This window comes from Babylonia areolata, chromosome 15 (assembly GCF_041734735.1).
Source record: "Babylonia areolata isolate BAREFJ2019XMU chromosome 15, ASM4173473v1, whole genome shotgun sequence".
Classification (NCBI taxonomy): Eukaryota; Metazoa; Mollusca; class Gastropoda; order Neogastropoda; family Buccinidae; genus Babylonia; species Babylonia areolata.
Window position 1 is genome coordinate 34708115 of NC_134890.1, and position 27601 is coordinate 34735715.

Here is a 27601-nt window from a genome sequence, read left to right on the forward strand (position 1 = left end):
TAGACCTTCAGCTTGGTGGTAGCGCTGAGTCCTCTCCACTCCCAGACGTTCTTACAGAGTCTCTCTCTGGCTTTGGCGATCCTGTTGTTAACCTCAGCGTCTAAGTTCACTGCGCGAGAGAGCGTGCTGTCTCGGTAGGTGAAGTTGTCGACTGCCGGAAGGTTCTGCCCCTTCACTGTAGTGCGCGGCTCCTGGTATGACTTTCATGGGGCAGGCTGGTACATAACTTCGGTCTTTTTGGTGCTGATGGTGAGACTGAAGTTGTCGCAGGCTTTTGAGAAGCAGTCCATTTCACAATGCATCTTCTGCTCTGTGCTGGTGTTGAGTACGCAGTCATCAGCAAACAAGAAGTCTCTGATGACATTCTCTTCCACCTTTGTAACAGCCTGCAGGCGCCTGAGGTTGAACAATCTCCCGTCAGTCCTGTACCTGACGTGGATTCCTTCTTCAGTCGCAGTCACGGAAGGCATCTGTCAGCATGGCAGAGAATACTATACTGAACAGATTCGGGGCGCGAACACAGCCTTGTCAAGTTAACGCCGTTTGTCACTGGGAAGGCCTCTGACTCGTCTCCTTCATCCAGAACTTTCACCATCATGCCGTCATGGAACTGCCGGATGACTGATTATGACGAACTTGATGGGGCAGCCTAACTTCTCCATGATCTTCCACAACCCTTCTCTGCTGACCGTAGCGAAAGCCTTGGTCAGATCGACAAAGGTCAAATTAAAGAGGTCGCTGTGTTGCTCCTGGCATTTTTCCTGAAGTTGGCGCGCAGCAAAAATCATATCTGCAGTCCCACGTTCAGCACAGAAGCCGCACTGGCTTTCTGGGAGGAGACCTTGCTCAAGATGCTGGAGAAGCAGGTTGAGCCAGCAGGACAAGGGCCAGAACTGAACTTCCCAGCAACAGACAAGAGGGAGATGCCTCGGTGGTTTTGCAAGACTGGCGGTTGCCTTTCCTCATGTAGATGTGGACTATGTTGGCATCTTTCAGCTGTTGGGGAGTCCGTCTGCCCCTCGTCAGCTTTTGCATCTGAAGGCGGGACCTCCTGCTTTGTATACCTCAGCAGGGATTGCATCGGATCCTGGCGCTTTCACACACACACACACACACACACACACACACACACACACACACACATACATACATACATACATATATACATACATACATCCGCCCCCACCCACCCCCCGGCCACACACACACATACACACTCAGACACACACACACACACACACATACATACATCCGCCCCCACCCACCCCCCGGCCACACACACACATACCGTGGCACACACACACACACACACACACACACACACACATACATACATACATCCGCCCCCACCGACCCCCCGGCCACACACACACACACACACACACACACACACACACACACTTTCCTTCATATGTAGCCGGCAAACTGGCCCCTGCAATATATCAGCCCTGATCCTGAACCTGATCCTCATGCCCTTTCATCTGAATCAAAAACCCGACTTATCGGGATTGACAATGTGTAGCATTCTTACCTTTTCATTTCGTCATTGGACGAAGTTGTCGTCTGCTCTTGGGTTGCAACGGGTGCCGACATTTTATCGGAGTGCCAAATCGATAATATTCAATGTTCAGTTTGCTTTATCCGAAACTAGATTTATCAATTATTACCCAACAACACTTTACACTTTTGTTTTCAGCACATATGTTTCTCACCAGTGGTCGATAAAAAGATTTAGATCAGTGCGTTGTCAGACGCGCAATCAAAAACGAAACAAACCCTTTTATCATCAGAGTGTAGATTGTTTTCGTATTGAACCGTTTAGGAATGGGCCCAAATAAATGCTGACCTTTGACCCATGCTGACGAAAGTTCGGTGATAATGTTTTGTATTATCAGACATGTACGGTATGTGCAATTAGGAAGGCGATATTTTACATCTAGTATGTGTAGTTTGCAAAAAGATGTCGGAGGCCCAGCATATGCGTCGGGACCTTCACTGCAAAGTAGATGCAAAGAAGCAGACGACACACAAGAAGCGGAGAAAAACAGGTGAGAAAGTTGAAACAAGGTCAGTATATTTTTGTTCAGTAAAATTTTAATGTTTAGCGGTTTCGAACTACCATTAGTCGTGAGCATGGGCGTTTGATTGTTAGATTCTTCCTCTTGGGATGACATTCACTGATGTTCAGTAAAACTGGTCACACCATTGATATACATGATGTTCAGTAAAACTGATCACACCATTGATATACCTGATGGACAGTAAAACTGATCACACCATTGATATACCCGATGTTCAGAAAAACTGATCACACCATTGATATACATTGTACACAGAAAATAGTAACTGCCATTGAAACTCATACTACACTGATGTCGTTTCACAATAATGATGTTGTTTTATCAGATTCAACAGTTAGTGAGTTTGTGTGTATTAAAAGATGAGAGGGAGGGGATAAGGGTATTTGTATGTCTGCAACTCCTTATAATTAAGAAAGATTGATGGAAGCTTACAGTTGGGCCAAAAGCAAAGTGACAGCTGTATGATCAGTGGTTTCTCCACTGCAATGGCAATCCATTTGTTACTTAATCTTTTGTGAAGGACAGTGTATTTTTAACTTGGGGGCAAGATTGCGCTTGGGGGCTAGTTGGAGACCATCCTAACGCCAACTGTCTAAAAGCCCTCTTGGCTGAGAGAGTGGACTTGGGCAAGACACTCCACTTGAATATGATAGAATATATAGGTCTTTATAACCAAGTGATTGGGGTCATATAGAATATTTGGGGAGGGGGTGGGGGTTGCAGGGGGGGGGGGGGGGGGGGAATAGAACATAAAGGGTACGAACATAAAATGAAAGTCATGTACAAACACACTATAATCAAATCCAAGCCTTGCTTGTCAGGACAGCAGCTGGTGTCGCTGTTCTGATGCTCAAAGTCAGGACACAGCTATTAATACACTGTGATAGAATGTTGACCTGATCCTTTACATTGTGTATGTTGTGTGTCAGTGAAGAGCGTCAAAATGATCCTTCACGTTGTGTATGTTGTATGTCAGTGAAGAGCATCAAAATGATCCTTTACATTGTGTATGTTGTATGTCAGTGAAGAGCGTCAAAATGATCCTTTACATTGTGTATGTTGTATGTCAGTGAAGAGCGTCAAAATGATCCTTCACGTTGTGTATGTTGTATGTCAGTGAAGAGCATCAAAATGATCCTTCACGTTGTGTATGTTATGTGTCAGTGAAGAGCGTCAAAAGGACATGGCTGACTGGCATACATTGTGATGAATTATGAAATGTTGACATGATCCTTTACATGTGGCATCTTCCATGATCTATGTCAGTAAAAAGCATCAAAAGGAGATGGCGTTTGCTGAAGTGATCAATGTAAAAAAGTCGAGTCTGCGGCTGACAAGAGATTCCACCCCTGTGTGTGCCACAGTCATCCACCCAGGCTTGCTTCCTGATAACTTTGGCGACGTTGGTAGGTCTGTGTGTGTGTGTGAGTGAGTGTGTGTGTGAGTGTGTGTGTATGTGTGTGTGAGTGTGTGTGTGCGCGTGAGTGTGTGAGTGAGTGTGTGTGTGCGTGTGAGTGTGTGTGTGTATGTGTGTGTGTGTGTGTGAGTGAGTGTGTGTGTGCGTTTGAGTGTGTGTATGTGTGTGAGTGTATGTGTGTGTGTACTAAGTATTCTGTTTGTAGTTGTTTGCATGTACATACATATTATCTTCAATCAAAGTTGCGCACACAAACACACATGATAAACACACACAGACATACTCACATTCACACAGGCACACAGATGCACGTGCACTCACACACACGCACACACACACACACACACAATAACACACTAACACACACACACACACGCATGCACACACACACACACACACACACACACACACAATTTGTGACATATGTATATACTTTTTATATCCACACACACACATACATACCAATTATTACAATGCATGTATGTGTTAGGCAGATGTGTATGTCTGTGCATGGGTGGGTGGGGCAGAGGGTGGAAGTCAATGCAGTGACTGATTTCCCACAGAACACATGGCACTGTGTAAATCATGTCCCAGAATCTTTTATCAGTTTTGTGAATGTCAACATCAGTCTCTTGAAACTCTACTTCTTTACAAATGTTATTCACTTCACTTAACAGCCATAGATAATAGAACGGTGCAGTTTGGTTCAGTATTATGTCATGAATGTATCTTTCCACGGATAGACAGATAGATTCAGTTCTGCAATATGGGTGTCAGTTTATTCACACTCTGACAGACAATTTTTTAGAGTCCTGATCAACTATGCGTTTCATTTTATCCTGTTTTAATTTTGCAAGAGACATGCATAAATTCAATTCAGAACAATTTTCTTTCTTCAAGTTGTAGGCAGAATCGAGCACAGCCAACAGTATGACAGCTCCTCTTTAAGTTGTAGGCAGAATTAAGCACAGCCAACAGTATGACAGCTCCTCTTTCTTTAAGTTGTAGGAAGAATTAAGCACAGCCAACAGTATGACAGCCCCTCTTTAAGTTGTAGGCAGAATTAAGCACAGCCAACAGTATGACAGCTCCTCTTCAAGTTGTAGGCAGAATTAAGCACAGCCAACAGTATGACAGCTCCTCTTTAAGTTGTAGGCAGAATTAAGCACAGCCAACAGAGTATGACAGCTCCTCTTCAAGTTGTGGGCAGAATTAAGCACAGCCAACAGTATGACAGCTCCTCTTTAAGTTGTAGGAAAATTAAGCACAACCAACAGTATGACAGCTCCTCTTTCTTTAAGTTGTAGGCAGAATTAAGCACAGCCAACAGTATGACAGCTCCTCTTTCTTTAAGTTGTAGGCAGAATCAAGCACAGCGAACAGTATGACAGCTCCTCTTTAAGTAGGTGGCGGCAGTGAAAATTTAAATATTCATTACAATGACTGAAATGTGATTTTTGGCAAACAACATGACAATATAAGAAAAACAAAAAAAAAAGTAAGTGAATATCTTGATTGGTTCTGAAGATATTCCATTTTAAAGATGTGACGATGCGTACATGCTGTTAGTACTTAATATTCTCACATTTTCACAGTTATATTATACTGTCCATGAGGGTACTGTAATGAAAACTCATATACTTTTAAAAACCATATGATAATGGTATATTGCACAAGAAAACACTAACACTTCAGCAGCAAAGAAACTGGAAAATATGTCTGTCAAAGTAGGAGGAAATAGAAAATCAAGACGTGTCAATGTGTACAGAATAGCAACTTTGAAGGTCTACAGCACTGAAACGAATAGACAGTTGCATTTCAAAATAAAATATCTTGCAGATTACATCACAGAAAGTGCACTGAATTTTTTTCAGGCAGGACAGTTGACTGAATTTTAAGTATCAGAGTCTCAAACTTTGAAAAATCTTCAATTTGACCAGTGGAAAAAAGACTGTTTATTGGGGTAGCATGCTGCAAAGATGAATATTTCAGTAACTGTCACAAGTAGGACCATGAAATTTTGTGTGTGTATTAAGTGAAATGTCAGCTTTCAAAATAAATTAAAATCAACCTTAAAACTTCCCTCTAAAGTTGGCAGAAAAGGAATGATACCTGATTTTCTCATTAAAAAAGGGTGCATGCTGCAGATGAGACTTCTTCAAAATTTTTGTTTTTGAAAAAAATATTGAAGTTGCAGCCACAATAAGTTACCAGTGGTCTAGGCTGATCATCTTCTTCAAAATTACTACAAATTTTTAAATGAATGCAACTTGAGAGCATTATACAGAATGGGTAGGTTGATGGGGCATTCCACAACAAAGGTTCCCAGGAGGGAGCAAATATTACATAAGTTGCTAGCAAAAATGACAGATATATGAATCTATTTTCTTTCAGCTCTCTAGTTTTTTCTTCCATCCATGAACCCAGTCATGCATTTCATTATAGAAGAAACACAATAAATAAGAAATAAAAGGTGGATGATGCACCTTTATTTCTTCACAAAATGGCATTCACAAGAGAAAATGCACACCAAAAAATCTCTCATTTTTTGGCACTCACAGGTTTCCTGGCATCAGCAATAACATGCTGCTCACTACCTGAGATGTTTATACTGGCCTTTTTGGATCATGGAATAGGTCTTGGAAACCCTGCCATAAGCAGCTGTTTCTGCAACATGTTAGATACACAGATCAGCTCATAAGAAAGAACAAATGTTATGTTCAATTTAAAACTTAAAACCAAAACCAGAGCTCTCAGTTTAATATATGTTTAGGCTTTTGTCAATTTCTGAGTGTTTTGAGTGGGAGGAAAACACTGTGATAACAGAATTATAAAATGGCATACTAACAGGTAAGCATTCATTCAACAGCAACACAAAATTCACCGCACTGAACAAAATGGCCGCACTTACCTTTCACACAATAACTCAGTTGCAGCATCAACTTATGCTTTGACAATTGAGGCTGAATTTTTAGGGGTCTGTCCTTTCCAATTGCTGACAAGAACTTTTCCATCTACTTGTACTGTTCATCTTATGGATGTCTTTGTTGCATGCGATTATTTACTCAGAAATTCCACTTCAGGGTGCTACATTTCATGACTGAGATGAAAGTATTACTTAATGTCTTATGTATACATGTATATGATTACTTACATTGAATATTTTATTGTTAATATGCACATCATACTTAATATCTTATTCTTTGATATATATTTTGTGTACTCATCTTTATTTGTGTGTGTATGTGAGAATGCATGTCTTAGATATATATCAAACTGAATATTTCATTCACAATATGTGCATGGTATTTTGCATTTTATCATTTCATGAAATATGTGTTTACTTCCCTTTGTTTTCTGTTTCATGCAGTCTAGATGCACAGCATATCATGGGTTACATGACCCCCCCCCCCTCCCGCGCGCACACACACACACACAATTATACTATCTTAATGGCTGGATTCCTGGTAGTGTTATATAGTTTGACTTGACTGAACCTGATGTACAACTTAGGCTATGGGTGTTATTGTACTGATTTTCTTTTTACTAATTTTAGTTTGTTAAAAATTGGTGTTAAATTTTTGAAGAAACAGGATGTTGCCTGCACTGTTCAAATTAGTCATATATCTCTTCACATTACACTTTTTTCATACTCAGACATACACATACTCACAAGCATACATGTGCAAATGCAAACTTGCTCTGGCTCTCTCTCTCTCTCACACACACACACACCTACTCCACTGACAGGAAAGAAATGGGGAAGGGGGATGACTGGAGGGAGGAGATGGTGGGTTATATCACTGTCAGCAGTCAAGGATTCTCAGCCAGAGCAAGTGGTCAGTGATTTGGCTCAGTGCCAAGTTTGCCACAACCATTGACAACCCCCTCCCCTCTCCTTACCATTGGTGGGAGATTCTCAGAGACAAAGGAGGGGAATGGCTATACAACTCACAGCTAATTATGAAAGTGAAGTTTGCAGAGGAGAAAGGGGGAGGAGGGGCGTGGGGGAGGGGGGGGGGGTGAGGGGTTAGTATGAATTGGTGTTCTTGTTCTTTCTGGAATGTGAGAGCATAGTATCTATCTGTCTGTATATATTGAGATAAAGTTTCACAGCTATAGAAGCAAAATGCAACTAGAATATCAGACTTTTGTGTGATGCTGAATGAAAAAGAAACCATATTCCAATTTGTTTACTCACTTATTCAACACAAACCGAGTCTGTAGCAGACGACGCTAATGCTGTCCCGAGCACTTCCGGTTTTAGACCCAGGTAATATTTTGCTTACTAAAGCAAAAATCAATCAAATATTAGTAATTGGAATTCATGGGCTCCGTTTTAACATGTCCATTTTTCATTCTGTATCAATAGTTTTTGTGTGTTTTACTCCGAAAAAAATAAATCGTGTTCCGATTGAAACACGGTGTCACGTTACGAAAACACTTATGAAATAGATCCAAGCTGCTCAGTTACTGACATCGATCAAAATCCTGATTCAGAGAATTTCAGCTCAATATTGTGCATGAAAGTGCTAAAGACATTCGTTTTCAAAAATAATATAAAACTTACCGATGAAACTTAAGATTTTCTGGAGAAACAATGCCATTTTTGTGTTAGCTGAAGTGCCGCTCTCCTGTGTCGAATGTTGATTGGGCCGACGCAACTGACGAAGAGGGGTACCTGCTTTTGAATCGCTTGAGCAAATTGCTCATGGATCAAAAATATTAGTTTCGGATACCATTGAAATCAGCAGAAAATGCTCTTTACCGCTCATACAGTAACCCGTAGGGTCAGATTTCATTTTCGAACTGCGCGAGGCGTTGAAAGATAGCCGAAAAATTCCCGTAACTTTGCGCTCAGATCTAACTACCCTACTTCGCCCAAGGCTTGGAAAAAAACACACGAAAGTTCTCCTTGAACTTTCGCCTTTCACGGCTCCCAGTTTTTCGAACAGTAACCAATGAATGGAAAACAACGGATGCGATTTTTTCCACTATGTGGTTGAAACTAACTGTGTCGCGCTCAGAAAGACGCCGGCCGCCATTGAACAAGGATCGCTATTTCGCGTTACAGTACACTTTTTTTCTTCCATCCGCGAACTCATGCACGCATTGCATAAAGCAAACACAATAAAAATTAAAAATATGGATGATAAATGATTATTTCAGTTGGATAGTTTTTCACAAAATGAAATCAAATTTGAGAAAATGCACTTCAAAATTAGTCAATTTTTTAGGCGTTCATAGGTTTCCCGGCATCGGCCATGGGGGCTGCCGCTACCTACTTTAAGTTGTAGGCAGAATTAAGCACAGCCAACAGTATGACAGCTCCTTTTCAAGTTGTAGGCAGAATTAAGCACAGCCAACAGTATGACAGCTCCTCTTTAAGTTGTAGGCAGAATTAAGCACAGCCAACAGTATGACAGCCCCTCTTTAAGTTGTAGGCAGAATCAAGCACAGCCAACAGTATGACAGCCCCTCTTTAAGTTGTAGGCAGAATCAAGCACAGCCAACAGTATGACAGCTCCTCTTCAAGTTGTAGGCAGAATTAAGCACAGCCAACAGTATGACAGCTCCTCTTTCTTTAAGTTGTAGGCAGAATTAAGCACAGCCAACAGTATGACAGCTCCTCTTTCTTTAAGTTGTAGGCAGAATTAAGCACAGCCAACAGTATGACAGCTCCTCTTTAAGTTGTAGGCAGAATTAAGCACAGCCAACATGTTGACAGCTCCTCTTCAAGTTGTAGGCAGAATTAAGCACAGCCAACAGTATGACAGCTCCTCTTTAAGTTGTAGGCAGAATTAAGCACAGCCAACAGTATGACAGCTCCTCTTTAAGTTGTAGGCAGAATTAAGCACAGCCAACAGTATGACAGCTCCTCTTTAAGTTGTAGGCAGAATCAAGCACAGCTAACAGTATGACAGCTCCTCTTTCTTTAAGTTGTAGGCAGAATTAAGCACAGCCAACAGTATGACAGCTCCTCTTTCTTTAAGTTGTAGGCAGAATTAAGCACAGCCAACAGTATGACAGCTCCTCTTTAAGTTGTAGGCAGAATTAAGCACAGCCAACATGTTGACAGCTCCTCTTCAAGTTGTAGGCAGAATTAAGCACAGCCAACAGTATGACAGCTCCTCTTTAAGTTGTAGGCAGAATTAAGCACAGCCAACAGTATGACAGCTCCTCTTTAAGTTGTAGGCAGAATTAAGCACAGCCAACAGTATGACAGCTCCTCTTCAAGTTGTGGGCAGAATTAAGCACAGCCAACAGTATGACAGCTCCTCTTTAAGTTGTAGGCAGAATTAAGCACAGCCAACAGTATGACAGCTCCTCTTTCTTTAAGTTGTAGGCAGAATTAAGCACAGCCAACAGTATGACAGCCCCTCTTCAAGTTGTAGGCAGATTTAACCACAGCCAACAGTATGACAGCTCCTCTTTAAGTTGTAGGCAGAATCAAGCACAGCCAACAGTATGACAGCTCCTCTTTAAGTTGTAGGCAGAATCAAGCACAGCCAACAGTATGACAGCTCCTCTTTAAGTTGTAGGCAGAATTAAGCACAGCCAACAGTATGACAGCTCCTCTTCAAGTTGTAGGCAGAATTAAGCACAGCCAACAGTATGACAGCTCCTCTTCAAGTTGTAGGCAGAATGAAGCACAGCCAACAGAGTATGACAGCTCCTCTTCAAGTTGTGGGCAGAATTAAGCACAGCCAACAGTATGACAGCTCCTCTTTAAGTTGTAGGCAGAATTAAGCACAGCCAACAGAGTATGACAGCTCCTCTTCAAGTTGTGGGCAGAATTAAGCACAGCCAACAGTATGACAGCTCCTCTTTAAGTTGTAGGAAAATTAAGCACAGCCAACAGTATGACAGCTCCTCTTTCTTTAAGTTGTAGGCAGAATTAAGCACAGCCAACAGTATGACAGCTCCTCTTTCTTTAAGTTGTAGGCAGAATCAAGCACAGCGAACAGTATGACAGCTCCTCTTTAAGTTGTAGGCAGAATTAAGCACAGCCAACAGTATGACAGCTCCTTTTCAAGTTGTAGGCAGAATTAAGCACAGCCAACAGTATGACAGCTCCTCTTTAAGTTGTAGGCAGAATTAAGCACAGCCAACAGTATGACAGCCCCTCTTTAAGTTGTAGGCAGAATCAAGCACAGCCAACAGTATGACAGCCCCTCTTTAAGTTGTAGGCAGAATCAAGCACAGCCAACAGTATGACAGCTCCTCTTCAAGTTGTAGGCAGAATTAAGCACAGCCAACAGTATGACAGCTCCTCTTTCTTTAAGTTGTAGGCAGAATTAAGCACAGCCAACAGTATGACAGCTCCTCTTTAAGTTGTAGGCAGAATTAAGCACAGCCAACATGTTGACAGCTCCTCTTCAAGTTGTAGGCAGAATTAAGCACAGCCAACAGTATGACAGCTCCTCTTTAAGTTGTAGGCAGAATTAAGCACAGCCAACAGTATGACAGCTCCTCTTTAAGTTGTAGGCAGAATTAAGCACAGCCAACAGTATGACAGCTCCTCTTTAAGTTGTAGGCAGAATCAAGCACAGCTAACAGTATGACAGCTCCTCTTTCTTTAAGTTGTAGGCAGAATTAAGCACAGCCAACAGTATGACAGCTCCTCTTTCTTTAAGTTGTAGGCAGAATTAAGCACAGCCAACAGTATGACAGCTCCTCTTTAAGTTGTAGGCAGAATTAAGCACAGCCAACATGTTGACAGCTCCTCTTCAAGTTGTAGGCAGAATTAAGCACAGCCAACAGTATGACAGCTCCTCTTTAAGTTGTAGGCAGAATTAAGCACAGCCAACAGTATGACAGCTCCTCTTTAAGTTGTAGGCAGAATTAAGCACAGCCAACAGTATGACAGCTCCTCTTCAAGTTGTGGGCAGAATTAAGCACAGCCAACAGTATGACAGCTCCTCTTTAAGTTGTAGGCAGAATTAAGCACAGCCAACAGTATGACAGCTCCTCTTTAAGTTGTGGGCAGAATCAAGCACAGCCAACAGTATGACAGCTCCTCTTTAAGTTGTAGGCAGAATCAAGCACAGCCAACAGTATGACAGCTCCTCTTTAAGTTGTAGGCAGAATTAAGCACAGCCAACAGTATGACAGCTCCTCTTCAAGTTGTAGGCAGAATTAAGCACAGCTGATGGAGTCAGATAAATGGATATGATGTGGAAGGTTTTTCTGTATGAGCAGCAGCAAAGAGGAAAGAGCATACACCATAGGTTCTCGTATTGACAGGAGGAATTTTCAGAATGTAGCAGCCAGTGGAAGAATGGAGAGTTCTAGAGGTAGTGTAAGCACTGATACGTTTACAAAGACAGGCAGGTCCAGTAGAGTGGAAAGCAGAAAAGTCAGACACACCCCTTTGGATGTACTTCTTGCCTTAGGTTTGTAATAAACCTCATTACAATATGTGCCTTTCCATATGCTGTACCAAATGGGTTTTCTTTTTCTGATGAAACTTTTTAAAGCATCATTGTGTGAGCACTTTTGTCCTTTTCCTCAGCACAGACATACTGTTTCAGCCCATCCCTCACTGGTGGGCATTCTGAGAACAGCAAGCTTCGCCAGAATCTACGCCATGCACGTGCCTATGAATGAGGAGGGACAGACCTTTCTGGAGTACAATCACATGACCAGTGGCTCTTACACTTTCATCGCTTCCACTCAAGTTGACATCTTTCCTGGCATGTATGATTCCGCTGTTCCAAAATGGCCCTTGGAGGTGTGTGGGTGTGTTTTGTTTTTTAACATTTAAGGTAAAGGAAGAAGGTGGCAGAATGGTTAAGACATTTATCTGCCAGTATAGTGTCCTTGATGGTCTGAGTTCAAATCCAAGTCTCACCCTTTTTCCCAAGCCTGACTGGAAACTGAGCGTCTAGTCCTTTGGATGAGTTGACAGCCTGTGTGCAGTGTGCACTTGGTACATTGAGAAAGAACCTATGGCAACATGTTGATAGCAGTGTGCACTTGGTACAGTGAGAAAGAACCTCTGGCAACATGTTGACAGCCTGTGTGCAGTGTGCACTTGGTACAGTGAGAAAGAACCTATGGCAACATGTTGATAGCAGTGTGCAGTGTGCACTTGGTACACAGAAAGAACCTATGGCAACATGTTGATAGCAGTGTGCAGTGTGCACTTGGTACATTGAGAAAGAACCTATGGCAACATGTTGACAGCAGTGTGCAGTGTGCACTTGGTACATTGAGAAAGAACCTATGGCAACATGTTGATAGCAGTGTGCACTTGGTACAGTGAGAAAGAACCTATGGCAACATGTTGACAGCCTGTGTGCAGTGTGCACTTGGTACACTGAGAAAGAACCTATGGCAACATGTTGATAGCAGTGTGCAGTGTGCACTTGGTACAGTGAGAAAGAACCTATGGCAACATGTTGATAGCAGTGTGCAGTGTGCACTTGGTACAGTGAGAAAGAACCTATGGCAACATGTTGATAGCAGTGTGCACTTGGTACAGTGAGAAAGAACCTATGGCAACATGTTGATAGCAGTGTGCACTTGGTACAGTGAGAAAGAACCTATGGCAACATGTTGATAGCAGTGTGCACTTGGTACACTGAGAAAGAACCTATGGCAACATGTTGATAGCAGTGTGCACTTGGTACACTGAGAAAGAACCTATGGCAACATGTTGATAGCAGTGTGCACTTGGTACAGTGAGAAAGAACCTATGGCAACATGTTGATAGCAGTGTGCACTTGGTACAGTGAGAAAGAACCTATGGCAACATGTTGACAGCAGTGTGCAGTGTGCACTTGGTACAGTGAGAAAGAACCTATGGCAACATAAAAATTGTTTTCTGGCAAAATTATGTGGAAGAAATTCACACTTACAGGTACATAAATATATGCATGCACTCAAGGTCTAAATAAGCTGGTTGGATTATGGTGCTGGTCAGGCATCTGCCTTACAGATGTGTAGTGTACATGGAATTGTCTAAAGGCCGTGACTCCTCCTTGAGATATTGGAACTGAAACTCCTACCAAAAATGTAGTCCATGGAACCACAGTATGTCCAAGTAAAGGTTCACTGCCAGCAGGGGCACTGACATTGATGGGGTCAGGGTCATAGTGCAAAGGGCAAGACTGGTTTTACTCCTATTTTTACAAACTGAGCTTTATGTATTGATGGGGGAGGTGTGTTGATGTTAACTGAAAATCTACCTGAATGAAAAGATTCAAGCATCAAATCAAATCAAATCAAATCAAATAAAATAAAAAAAAAACAAACTTTATTAATCCACATGGAAATTAAGTGCATGGAAAAGCATGGAAAATATGACTGATTTCCTCTGCTGTATTTCAGCTATATTCCTCTGAATCTGAGCTGTTAGTGCTGGGTAACTGTCATGTAGGATTGTATATAGGGTGGGACAGTCCATAGTGATGTAGGATTGTACATAGGGTGGAAAGTCTTTTGTGATGTAGGACAGTCCTTAGTGATGCAGGATTGTACATAGGGTGGGACAGTCCGTAGTGATGTAGGATTGTACATAGGGTGGGACAGTCCTTAGTGATGTAGGATTGTACATAGGGTGGGAAAGTCTTTTGTGATGTAGGACAGTCCTTAGTGATGCAGGATTGTACATAGGGTGGGACAGTCCGTAGTGATGTAGGATTGTACATAGGGTGGGACAGTCCTTAGTGATGTAGGATTGTACATAGGGTGGGACAGTCCTTAGTGATGTAGGATTGTACATAGGGTGGGACAGTCCTTAGTGATGTAGGATTGTACATAGGGTGGGACAGTCCTTAGTGATGTAGGATTGTACATAGGGTGGGACAGTCCTTAGTGATGTAGATTTGTACATAGGGCAGGACAGTACTTAGTGATGTAGGATTGTACATAGGATGGGACAGTCCATAGGGATGTAGGATTGTACATAGGATGGGACATTCCTTAGTGATGTAGGATTGTACATAGGGTGGGACAGTCCTTAGTGATGTAGGATTGTACATAGGGTGGGACAGTCCATAGTGAATTAGGATTGTACATAGGGTGGGACAGTCCATAGTGATGTAGGATTGTACATTGGGTGGAACAGTCCTTAGTAATGTAGGATTGTACAAAGGATGGGACAGTCCATAGTGATGTAGGATTGTACATAGGGTGGGACAGTCCATAGTGATGTAGGATTGTACATAGGGTGGGACAGTCCTTAGTAATGTAGGATTGTACATAGGGTGGGACAGTCCTTAGTGATGTAGGATTGTACATAGGGTGGGACAGTCCTTAGTGATGTAGGATTGTGCATAGGGTGGGACAGTCCTTAGTGATGTAGGATTGTGCATAGGGTGGGACAGTCCTTAGTGATGTAGGATTGTACATAGGGTGGGACAGTCCATAGTGATGTAGGATTGTACATAGGGTGGGACAGTCCTTAGTGATGTAGGAATGTACATAGGGTGGGACATTCTTTAGTGATGCAGGATTGTACATAGGGTGGGACATTCTTTAGTGATGCAGGATTGTACATAGGGTGGGACATTCTTTAGTGATGCAGGATTGTACATAGGATGGGACATTCCTTAGTGATGTAGGATTGTACATAGAGTGGGACAGTCCTTAGTGATGTAGGATTGTACATAGGATGGGACAGTCCTTAGTGATGTAGGATTGTACATAGGGTGGGACAGTCCATAGTGATGTAGGATTGTACATAGGGTGGGACAGTCCTTAGTGATGTAGGATTGTACATAGGATGGGACAGTCCTTAGTGATGTAGGATTGTACATAGGGTGGGACAGTCCTTAGTGATGTAGGATTGTACATAGGGTGGGACAGTCCTTAGTGATGTAGGATTGTACATAGGATGGGACAGTCCTTAGTGATGTAGGATTGTACATAGGGTGGGACAGTCCATAGTGATGTAGGATTGTACATAGGGTGGGACAGTCCATAGTGATGTAGGATTGTACATAGGGTGGGACAGTCCTTAGTGATGTAGTATTGTACATAGGGTGGGAAAGTCCATAGTGATGTAGGATTTACATAGGGCGGGAAAGTCCATAGTGATGTAGGACAGTCCTTAGTGATGTAGGATTGTACATAGGGTGGGACATTCATTAGTGATGTAGGACAGTCCTTAGTGATGTAGGATTGTACATAGGTGACTCAGTCCTTAGTGATGTAGGATTGTACATAGGGTGGGACAATCCTCACAGCTGTTAGTAAAGTAGGATTGTACATAGGGCGGGACAATCCTCACAGCTGTTAGTGATGTAGGATTGTACATAGGGTGGGACAGTCCTTAGTGATGTAGGATTGTACATTGGGTGGGAAGTCCTCACAGCTATTAGTGATGTAGGATTGTACATAGGGTGGGACAGTCCTCACAGCTGTTAGTGATGTAGGATTGTACATAGGTCGGGAAGTCCTCACAGCTGTTAGTGATGTAGGATTGTACATAGGGTGGGACAGTCCTCACAGCTGTTAGTGATGTAGGATTGTACATAGGGTGGGAAGTCCTCACAGCTGTTAGTGATGTAGGATTGTACATAGGGTGGGACAGTCCTCACAGCTATTAGTGATGTAGGATTGTACATAGGGTGGGAAGTCCTCACAGCTATTAGTGATGTAGGATTGTACATAGGGTGGGACAGTCCTCACAGCTGTTAGTGATGTAGGATTGTACATAGGGTGGGAAGTCCTCACAGCTATTAGTGATGTAGGATTGTACATAGGGTGGGAAGTCCTCACAGCTGTTAGTGATGTAGGATTGTACATAGGGTGGGACAGTCCTCACAGCTATTAATGATGTAGGATTGTACATAGGGTGGGAAGTCCTCACAGCTGTTAGTGATGTAGGATTGTACATAGGGTGGGACAGTCCTCACAGCTGTTAGTGATGTAGGATTGTACATAGGGTGGGAAGTCCTCACAGCTGTTAGTGATGTAGGATTGTACATAGGGTGGGAAGTCCTCACAGCTGTTAGTGATGTACCATAAGGACTACAAGGAACATGACTGTGTTGTGCAGGTGAAGATGGAGGGGGGTCACATTGGTCGCACCTCACTGAGCACCGTATCAACCATGACCACCTGCACACAGCCTGACCCACAGACACTGATGACCCAGGTCACCCAGGTGAGAGGTCACTAGAATGCATCAACAGTGAGCAGTTAGAACACATCAACAGTTAGCAGGTAGAACACACCAACAGTTAGCAGGTAGAACACATCAACAGTTAGCAGGTAGAACACATCAACAGTTAGCACGTAGAACACATCAACAGTTAGCAGGTAGGGCACAACAGGTTAGCAGATGGTAGAACAGATCATTCAGGTTTCTAGAATAGATGAACAGGTGGCCAGACAGTCTCTGGAAATACTGACTTCTTGACTGTCTTGTAGTACTGTTTTCTCACAACATAAATCTGTGTTAAAATCCGACTGTACTCCTCACGTGTTGTCACATTGCAAAAGGTGATTTGTGTGTGTGTGTGTTTCTTCTTCAAACATGTTCCAGTGATTTGATTGATATTTCATTTATTGTATCATCACAGGTGTGTGTGTGTGTGTGTGTGTGTGTGTGGTTCTACTTCAAACATGTTCCAGTGATTAAATTGATATTTCTTTTATTGTATCATCACAGGTGTGTGTGTGTGTGTGTGTGGTTCTACTTCAAATATGTTCCAGTGATTAAATTGATATTTCTTTTATTGTATCATCACTGGTGTGTGTGTGTGTGTGTGTGTGTGTGTGTGTGTGTGTGTGGTTCTACTTCAAATATGTTCCAGTGATTTGATTGATATTTCATTTATTGTATCATCACTGGTGGGTGTGTGTGTGTGTGTCCCCAAATTTCCCCATGCCCCCATGTGTACTGTGCATGGTACAGAGTGGCGTGGTGTGTGTGTGTGTGTGTGTGTGTCCGTCCCCAAATTTCCCCATGTCCCTATGTGGACCATGCATGGCACAGAGCGTGGTGTGAGTGCAGGTTGTGCTGGTGGACAAGGTGACGCGGCGCCCCACGCCCATTAAGGACAAGTGGCGAGATAAGTACCAGGCCCAGTGTGTGCGAGGACAGCCCCTGGTCATCAGGCGTCAGGACGTCCCTTCGTCTGGACCACTCAGTGTCTATCAGGTAACTACACCATACTACACATGGTATGGACCACTCAGTGTCTATCAGGTAACTACACCATACTACACATGGTATGGTCCACTCAGTGTCTATCAGGTAACTACATCATACTACACATGGTATGGACCACTCAGTGTCTATCAGGTAACTACATCATACTACACATGGTATGGACCACTCAGTGTCTATCAGGTAACTACATCATACTACACATGGTATGGACCACTCAGTGTCTATCAGGTAACTACACCATACTACACATGGTATGGACCACTCAGTGTCTATCAGGTAACTACACCATACTACACATGGTATGGTCCACTCAGTGTCTATCAGGTAACTACATTATACTACACATGGTCTGGACCACTCAGTGTCTGTCAGATAACTACATCATACTACACATGGTATGGTCCACTCAGTGTCTATCAGGTAACTACATCATACTACACATGGTATGGTCCACTCAGTGTCTATCAGGTAACTACATCATACTACACATGGTATGGACCACTCAGTGTCTGTTAGGTAACTACATCATACTACACATGGTATGGTCCACTCAGTGTCTATCAGGTAACTACATCATACTACACATGGTATGGACCACTCAGTGTCTGTTAGGTAACTACATCATACTGGTGGTGGTGTGTCCATCGAGATCGATGATGACCATCGTTGTCATCCAGATGGGGGATGGGGGATGGGGGGAGGGTGGTGGTGGGGTGGGGGGAAGGATGCTCATGAATCTATCTGTGAGTGCGCAGATGGCTGAATAGTCCAATCTGCGCATGAAATGTTCGCTGACAGTTGGGGCAGACAAAGACAGGTATATCATTGTCAGGGAGCTTGTTTGCCCGTGACTTTCTGGCCTGCCTCTTCTCAACAGCTGCAGCAGTCCTGTTGGCCTCGCACAACCTGGCGCCTTTGTGCACAGCAGCACGCCATTTGTCACGGTCCACTGCAGATTCCTCCCAGGAGTCAGGGTTGATATCAAACGCTTTCAGAGAGACTTTCAGAGTATCTCTGAAGCGCTTCTTCTGACCTCTGTGTGATCTCTTCCCTTGTTGCAGCTCGCCATAGAAGAGCCTTTTGGGCAGCCGATGGTCTGGCATGCGCGCCACGTGTCCAGCCCAGCGAAGCTGGGACTGCATCAGGATGGTGAAGATGCTGGGAAGGGTGGCTTTTGCGAGCACCTCTGTGTCAGGGGTCTTGTCTTGCCACTTGATGTTCAGTAGCTTCCTGAGGCATGTTGTGTGGAAGTGGTTCAGCTTCTTGGCATGTCGTTGGTACACTGTCCAAGTTTCGCAGGCGTACAGTAGTGTGGGGAGAACTACTGCTCTGTAGACCTTTAGCTTGGTCTCAAGACTAATGCCTCTTCTGTTCCAGACATTTGCATTGAGTCTACCAAAAGCTGCGCTTGCTCTTGCAATCCTGACGTTCACTTCATCGTCGATTGTCACATTTCGTGACAGTGTGCTGCCAAGGTATGTGAACCGCTCCACCGCACTGAGTCTCTGACCGTTGACTGTGATGTTGGGCTCAACGTAGGGTTTCCCTGGGGCTGGCTGATGGAGAACTTCAGTTTTCCTCGTGCTGATGGTAAGGCCGAAGTTCCTGCTGGCAGTGGCAAACTTGTCGACGCTGAGTTGCATGTCAGCTTCAGATCCAGCGTTGAGGGCACAATCATCAGCAAACAAAAAGTCTCTGATGATGTCTGTCATGACCTTCGTTTTTGCTTGAAGCCTTCTGAGGTTAAACAGCTTGCCATCTGTTCGGTACTTTAGGCCGATTCCAACATCGCCATCTCTGAAGGCATCAGTAAGCATTGCAGAGAACATGAGGCTGAACAGCGTCGGAGCCAGGGCGCAGCCTTGCTTGACACCATTTGTGATAGCAAAAGGAGCAGATGTTTCACCATTGTCCTGGACTCGAGCCTGCATGCCTTCATGGAATTGGCTGACCAAGGAAATAAATTTCCGAGGGCATCCGTACTTGGCCATGATCTTCCACAGTCCCTCTCTACTCACAGTGTCGAAGGCCTTAGTGAGGTCGACATAGGTGGAGAACAGATCAGCATTTTGCTCCTGACATTTCTCTTGCAGCTGCCTTGCAGCAAACACCATGTCAGTGGTTCCGCGCTCTTTCCGGAATCCACATTGGCTCTCAGGCAAATAACCTTGGTCAAGGTGTGCTGTGAGGCGGTTAAGTAGGATCCTGGCAAGTATCTTGCCTGCGATGGAGAGCAAGGAAATGCCCCGATGGTTATCACAGGCTTGCCGGTTCCCCTTTCGCTTGTACAAGTGAATGATAGATGCATCTTTGAAATCCTGGGGGATCGTCTCTTCTTTCCACATGAGTGAGTACAGCTGATGAAGCTTCTCAGTCAGCACAGTGCCTCCATCCTTGTAGACCTCTGCTGGTATGGAGTCTGAGCCAGGTGCTTTGCCACTGGATAGCAGACGGATTGCTTTCTGGGTCTCAAGAAGTGTTGGCAGATCGTCCAGTGCTTTGTTGGTGGGGACTTGTGGGAGACGGTCTATGGCTTCATCATTTATGGAGGAAGGGCGATTTAAGACACTGTTGAAGTGCTCAGCCCATCGTTCGAGAATGTTCTCCTTCTCGGTGATCAAGGTATTCCCATCTGCACTGAGGAGGGGGGATGATCCTGAGGATGTGGGGCCGTAGACTTCTTTTAAGGCATCATAGAACCTCTTCATATCGTGCCTGTCAGCATATCCCTGGATCTCATCAGCTTTGTCCCTCAGCCACTTATCCTGCATCTGGCGTAACTTTTGCTGAACAGTCCTGCGGATGTCATTGTATGCATCCTTTTTTGATGTGGACTTTGGGTTGCTCAGGTGGGCTTGATGCAGACGGCGTTTCTCATCCAGAAGCTGCTTGATTTCATCACAGTTTTCATCAAACCAGTCTTTGTGCTTTCTGGTCATGGGTCCCAGGGTCTCTGAAGCTGTACTATAGATCAGCTCACGCAGGGTCCTCCAGTCAGACTCCACATTCTGGTTGTCCAGAGAGGCGGATTCCAGACGATCTTCCAGCAGCTCCACAAATGACTGTTTGATGGTGATGCTTTTCAGCTTAGCGATGTTGAGCCGTTTTGGAGCCTTCTGGCCTTGGGGGCGTCTCTTGGGTTGGATTCGAATATTCAGCTTCGAGACTACAAGGCGATGGTCTGTCCAACACTCGGCGCCGCACATGGTCTTTGTTACACGTACATCTTGCCTATCCCTTTTCCTGACGATGACATAATCGATGAGATGCCAATGCTTTGAGCGAGGGTGCATCCATGACGTCCTGTTACGGGTAGGGAGGCAGAAAACTGTGTTGGTTATCAGCAGTTCGTGCTCTGCACAGGTCTGAAGCAAAAGCAATCCGTTTGGGTTGCAGTGGCCCACACCGTGCTTTCCAATCACTCCATCCCAGGAGATGTAGTCAGAGCCAACTCTAGCATTGAAGTCCCCAAGAATGATGAGCTTGTCTGCTTTAGGGATGGCAGCAATGACAGAGTGAAGGTCCTCGTAGAACTTCGCCTTCACTTCATCCGGGTTGGTCATGGTTGGGGCGTAGGCACTGACAATGGTGAGGTGCTTCTGGCCAGATGCCAGTGGGAGTTTCATGGTCATAAGCCTATCGTTGACTCCCTTTGGGATTCCAGCTAGCTTGCTGACAAGTGCTGTTTTTACTGCAAAACCAACGCCAGCCTCACGTCGCTCTTCGCTTCCTCGTCCACTCCAGAAGAAGGTGTAACCAGATCCCCGTTCACAGAGCTCGCCTTCGCCTGCAAGCCGAGTCTCACTCAAGGCTGCGATGTCGATGTTGTATCTGGCGAGTTCGGATGCAACTAGTGCTGTTCTCCTTTGGGGTCTGTCCGCGTTATCTCTGTCCAGGAGAGTCCTTATGTTCCAAGCACCAATTGTGAGAGGAACGATCCTTGTTTTTTTCTTTTCTTTCTCTTTGTTTCGACCGCTGATGTAGGGTCCCCGCCAGCCGCGGTATGCTGGCCAGGGTGATATGGAGCAGGCAATTTTTAGGGCACCTTTTCTAGCCCCTTCCTCATGCCAGGGAGGTGAGCAGTGCATTCCTAAAGAGGGCTGCTCAGACGCTCAGACGGCTGCCGAGCTCCATCGCTGCTCCTGTCGACGAAGAACGACCCTATGGCCTGAGCCGCCTGCGTGCAGGTCTGCGGCTGCGACTGCCAGTGTACCCACACCTGTCGTTTCGTCGCTCGCCTGTCGCCACAGGACTTGGGGGTGATGAAATGATGAAGGATGAAAGGCCATTTTGGATGACTGATGACTTGCACGATGAGTTTGTTTAAAGTGAAGAGGAGTTGCGCAACGTCGACCTCACTCTCTCGTCCGGGTCCACCAATTTCCAGTGGCAAGACTAAGTCGAGACGACTGGATGATGAGCACGGATGCAGTGGATGACCAAGATATCCTTTCGGTGTCTCATCTTGCTCTCTGCACTCCACAGTGCGTTGCTGTAACCGCCTTCCTCTCCGTTGAACCGATAGGTTTCTTCCGCAGATTCTGCCGGATCCAGACTTCGCATACATGGGTAGACACACCCCGGGGACCAACTGCGTGTGGCATGCACACAGCACAGTGGAGCTAGATGGCCGTCGGTGGCTCTCCTGAGCCGACGCCCTTTTATGGATCTCCATAAGGGTGTCTAGCCACCCGCCTCACCAGTCCCAGAAGGGAGCGGTGGAAGTGCCGGTTTAGTCGTCGGCAACCCGACCCTGAACAGGTTGTACTGGATTACAGGTTACCAGTAGCAGATCTAATGACCTGACCTGACTGCAACTACATCATACTACACATGGTATGGTCCACTCAGTGTCTATCAGGTAACTACACCATACTACACATGGTATGGAGCACTCAGTGTCTATCAGGTAACTACACCATACTACACATGGTATGACCACTCAGTGTCTATCAGGTAACTACACCATACTACACATGGTATGGTCCACTCAGTGTCTGTCAGGTAACTACATCATACTACACATGGTATGACCACTCAATGTCTATCAGGTAACTACATCATACTACACATGGTGTGGTCCACTCAGTGTCTATCAGGTAACTACACCATACTACACATGGTATGGACCACTCAGTGTCTATCAGGTAACTACATCATACTACACATGGTATGACCACTCAGTGTCTATCAGGTAACTACACCATACTACACATGGTATGACCACTCAGTGTCTACCTGGTAACTACATCATACTACACATGGTATGACCACTCAGTGTCTATCAGGTAACTACATCATACTACACATGGTATGACCACTCAGTGTCTATCAGGTAACTACACCATACTACACATGGTATGACCACTCAGTGTCTACCTGGTAACTACATCATACTACGCATGGTATGACCACTCAGTGTCTATCAGGTAACTACATCATACTACACATGGTATGACCACTCAGTGTCTATCAGGTAACTACATCATACTACACATGGTATGGACCACTCAGTGTCTATCAGGTAACTACATCATACTACACATGGTATGGACCACTCAGTGTCTATCAGGTAACTACACCATACTACACATGGTATGGACCACTCAGTGTCTATCAGGTAACTACATCATACTACACATGGTATGGACCACTCAGTGTCTATCAGGTAACTACATCATACTACACATGGTATGGACCACTCAGTGTCTATCAGGTAACTACACCATACTACACATGGTATGGACCACTCAGTGTCTATCAGGTAACTACACCATACTACGCATGGTATGACCACTCAGTGTCTACCTGGTAACTACATCATACTACACATGGTATGACCACTCAGTGTCTACCAGGTAACTACACCATACTACACATGGTATGGACCACTCAGTGTCTATCAGGTAACTACATCATACTACACATGGTATGACCACTCAGTGTCTATCAGGTAACTACACCATACTACACATGGTATGGACCACTCAGTGTCTATCAGGTAACTACATCATACTACACATGGTATGGACCACTCAGTGTCTATCAGGTAACTACGCCATACTACACATGGTATGACCACTCAGCGTCTATCAGGTAAACGCTCAAGATGGAGCCTTGACACCCAAGTCTGTTCTCCATTCAGCTGCCCATCTTCATTTGACCAGAGGGAAAACAAACAGTTTCATCACGGGGAACTAGATAAGGGAGATAACTGAAAAAACCCAGTGGAGTTTGGAGAAGTAACTGATGGACTCTTACATGGAGCACTCCTCCAAGTAAAAATTGTGTCAAGCACTTTTTTTTGTTTTGTTTTGTTTTGCTTCCACTGTCTGGAATTCACTACCTTTTGGTCTTTGGCACCAACCAACACTCTTTCTGTTTGAATCAGCTAAAAACTCATGTCTTCCTCTTCTTCTTCTTCTTCTTCTGCGTTCACTTGTGTGCACACAAGTGGGCTTTTACGTGTATGACCGTTTTTACCCCGCCATGTATGCAGCCATACTCCGTTTTCGGGGGTGTGCATGCTGGGTATATTCTTGTTTCCGTAATCCACCGAACGCTGACATGGATTACAGGATCTTTAACGTGTGTATTTGATCTTCTGCTTGCACATACACACGAAGGGGGTTCAGGCACTAACAGGTCTGCACATATGTTGACCTGGGAGATCGTAAAAATCTCCACCCTTTACCCACCAGGCGCCGTCACCGTGATTCGAACCCGTGACCCTCAGATTGACAGTCCTACGCTTTAACCACTCGGCTATTGTGTCCGTCACTCATCTGTTCTATGAGGCATCTTTCTGATTTGTTATTTCTTCACTGTTAAATGGAGCTGTTTGGAAATGTGTGTATGGTTGAGTGTGGTCAGTCATTCTGAGGCCTTGCTGTGAGTGATGGGTCATTGACAGCACACTGTGTCTAATCAACATTCCAGGTAAAAAACAAAATCAAAAGAATGTGAGAGAATCTGAGTGAAACCCACACTAGCCAGTCTTTTCTCACCCCCAACTAGACTTTGAGTGGTGGTCTGGACGCTAGTCATCTGAATGAAACAATAAACTGAGGTCTATGTGTAGCATGCACTTAGCTCACATTTAAGAACCTAGGTCAACAAAGAGGCTGCCCCTGGCACATTTTGAAAGACAAGTCCACTTTGATAGGAAAACAGATATAGTTGCAGAAAAAAGGGTGGCGCTCTCAGTGAAGCGACGCAGTCTCCCTGGGAAGAGCAGCCTGAATTTCACACAGAGAAATCTGTTGTGACCGAAGAGTAAGACAATACAATGCAATGCAATCCAGTGCAATACAGTACAATGCAATACAAAACAATATAATACAACACAATACAATACTATGCAATCCAGTGCAATACATTACAATGCAATACAAAACAATACAGTACAATGCAACACAATACAGTACTATAGAGTACAATACAATACTATACAGTACAATACAATACAATACTATACAGTACAATACAATACAATACTATACAGTACAATACAATACAATACACTGTAGCGACATGCTTTCAGTGGGAAGAATCTGTTGTGACAAAAGAGTAAGACAGTACAATACAATATGATACAACACAATACAGTACAATACAATATGATACAACACAATACAGTACAATACAATACAATGTATAAGACAGTACAATACAGTATGATACAACACAATACAGTACAATACAATACATGACGACACAGTACAGTACAAACAACACAATACAATACTATGCACTGTAGTGACGGCTCTCACTTGGAAGAGCAGCCCGAATTTCACACAGAGGAATCTGTTGTGACAAAAGAGTAAGACAATACAACACAATACAATACAATACAATACAACACACAATGCAGTGCAATGCATACAACACAACACAACACTACATACAACACAATGATCTTTTCCAGGTAAAGATCGCATGGAGTGACACAGACATGTACCGACACACCAACTACAGCAACTACGTGCGCTTTGCGGTGGACGCTGTGCATGACGCACTTCACCTTGGGCGGCTGGACGGAGCACTGACAGAGAAAGACGTGAGGGCAGGTGTGCGACAGTTGAGGGTGGTGTACCTGGGGGAGAGCGTGGAGGGCGACGTGCTGAGGGTGCAGGTGTGGAGGGGGGACGGGGACAGGTGTGTGGTGTGCTCCATGGAGAAGGAAGGCCAGGTGATCAACCAGGTGACGCTGTCCTATTTCCCTGCTGCCTGTTGAGGGGACAGGTGGGGAGAAGGGGGTGGGGGGGGACAGGTGTGGAGGGGGGAGGGGGACAGGTGTGGGGGGGGAGGGGGACAGGTGTGGAGAGGGGAGGGGGACAGGTGTGGGGGGGGGGGAGGGGGGACAGGTGTGGAGGGGGGAGGGGGGACAGGTGTGGAGGGGAGGGGGACAGGTGTGGAGAGGGGAGGGGGAGGGGGACAGGTGTGGGGGGGGGAGGGGGACAGGTGTGGAGGGGGGAGGGGGACAGGTGTGGAGAGGGGAGGGGGACAGGTGTGGAGAGGGGAGGGGGACAGGTGTGGGGGGACAGGTGTGGAGAGGGGAGGGGGACAGGTGTGGAGGGGAGGGGGACAGGTGTGGAGAGGGGAGGGGGACAGGTGTGGTTGGGGGAGGGGGACAGGTGTGGAGGGGGGAGGGGGACAGGTGTTGAGAGGGGAGGGGGACAGGAGGGGGACAGGTGTTGAGAGGGGAGGGGGACAGGTGTGGAGGGAGGAGGGGGACAGGTGTGGTTGGGGGAGGGGGACAGGTGTGGTTGGGGGAGGGGGACAGGTGTGGAGAAGGGGGGAGGACAGGTGTGGAGAGGGGAGGGGGACAGGTGTGGAGAGGGGAGGGAACAGGTGTGGTTGGGGGAGGGGGACAGGTGTGGAGAAGGGGGGAGGACAGGTGTGGAGAGGGGAGGGGGACAGGTGTGGTTGGGGGAGGGGGACAGGTGTGGAGAGGGGAGGGGGACAGGTGTGGAGAGGGGAGGGGGACAGGTGTGGAGAGGGGAGGGGGACAGGTGTGGAGAGGGGAGGGGGACAGGTGCGGAGAGGGGAGGGGGACAGGTGTGGTTGGGGGAGGGGGACAGGTGTGGAGAGGGGAGGGGGACAGGTGCGGAGAGGGGAGGGGGACAGGTGTGGTTGGGGGAGGGGGACAGGTGTGGAGGGGGGAGGGGGACAGGTGTGGAGAGGGGAGGGGGACAGGTGCGGAGAGGGGAGGGGGACAGGTGCGGAGGGGGGACGGGGACAGGTGTGGAGGGAGGAGGGGGACAGGTGTGGAGAGGGGAGGGGGACAGGTGCGGAGAGGGGAGGGGGACAGGTGTGGAGGGGGGACGGGGACAGGTGTGGAGGGAGGAGGGGGACAGGTGTGGAGAGGGGAGGGGGACAGGTGTGGAGGGGGGAGGGGGACAGGTGTGGAGGGAGGAGGGGGACAGGTGCGGAGAGGGGAGGGGGACAGGTGTGGAGAGGGGAGGGGGACAGGTGTGGAGAGGGGAGGGGGACAGGTGTATGGTGTGCTCCATGGAGAAGGAAGGCCAGGTGATCAACCAGGTGACACTGTCCTATTTCCCTGCTGCCTGTTGAGGGGACAGGTGTGGAGAGGGGAGGGGGACAGGTGTGGAGAGGGGAGGGGGACAGGTGTGTGGTGTGCTCCATGGAGAAGGAAGGCCAGGTGATCAACCAGGTGACACTGTCCTATTTCCCTGCTGCCTGTTGAGGCTGCGGTGTGTGTATGGGTGTGTGTGTGTGCATGTGCATGCATGCGTGCATCTGTGTTTGTGAGAGAGAGCATATGTGTGTACATGTTCATGTGTGTGTGTGTGTGAGTGATAGGTCAATATTTTTGTTACACTGTTGTTTAAGATGAAGAAGAGGCATGCTATACACTGTTTTTGATGTGGTTCAGGAGATGCTTACCAACCACAGTGCAGTATCCCTTGCTCTGACTTGTGTTCAGCAGGAATCACATGTCAGCCTTGAAGG

At 45.6% G+C, this 27601-nt stretch overlaps 1 protein-coding gene across 1 annotated transcript; it reads left to right on the forward strand.

Annotated features, from left to right (window-relative positions):
- The first annotated feature begins 1863 nt into the window (after positions 1-1863).
- On the forward strand, positions 1864-25862 carry LOC143290338 (uncharacterized). Its single transcript, XM_076599690.1, has 6 exons — positions 1864-2048; positions 3348-3487; positions 12033-12232; positions 16508-16615; positions 17468-17614; positions 25554-25862. Exons 1-6 carry the CDS (start codon positions 1879-1881, stop codon positions 25860-25862), a joined length of 1074 nt encoding a protein of 357 aa, XP_076455805.1. The 5' UTR covers positions 1864-1878.
- The last annotated feature ends 1739 nt before the right edge of the window (positions 25863-27601 follow it).

Coding starts and splice junctions, on each gene's coding strand:
- LOC143290338 (XM_076599690.1), top strand. CDS start 1,879: ATGTTTTGTATTATCAGACATGTACGGTATGTGCAATTAGGAAGGCGA. Junction 2,049..3,347: donor CAAGAAGCGGAGAAAAACAG/GTGAGAAAGTTG, acceptor GATCTATGTCAG/TAAAAAGCATCAAAAGGAGA. Junction 12,233..16,507: donor TTCCAAAATGGCCCTTGGAG/GTGTGTGGGTGT, acceptor TGTGTTGTGCAG/GTGAAGATGGAGGGGGGTCA.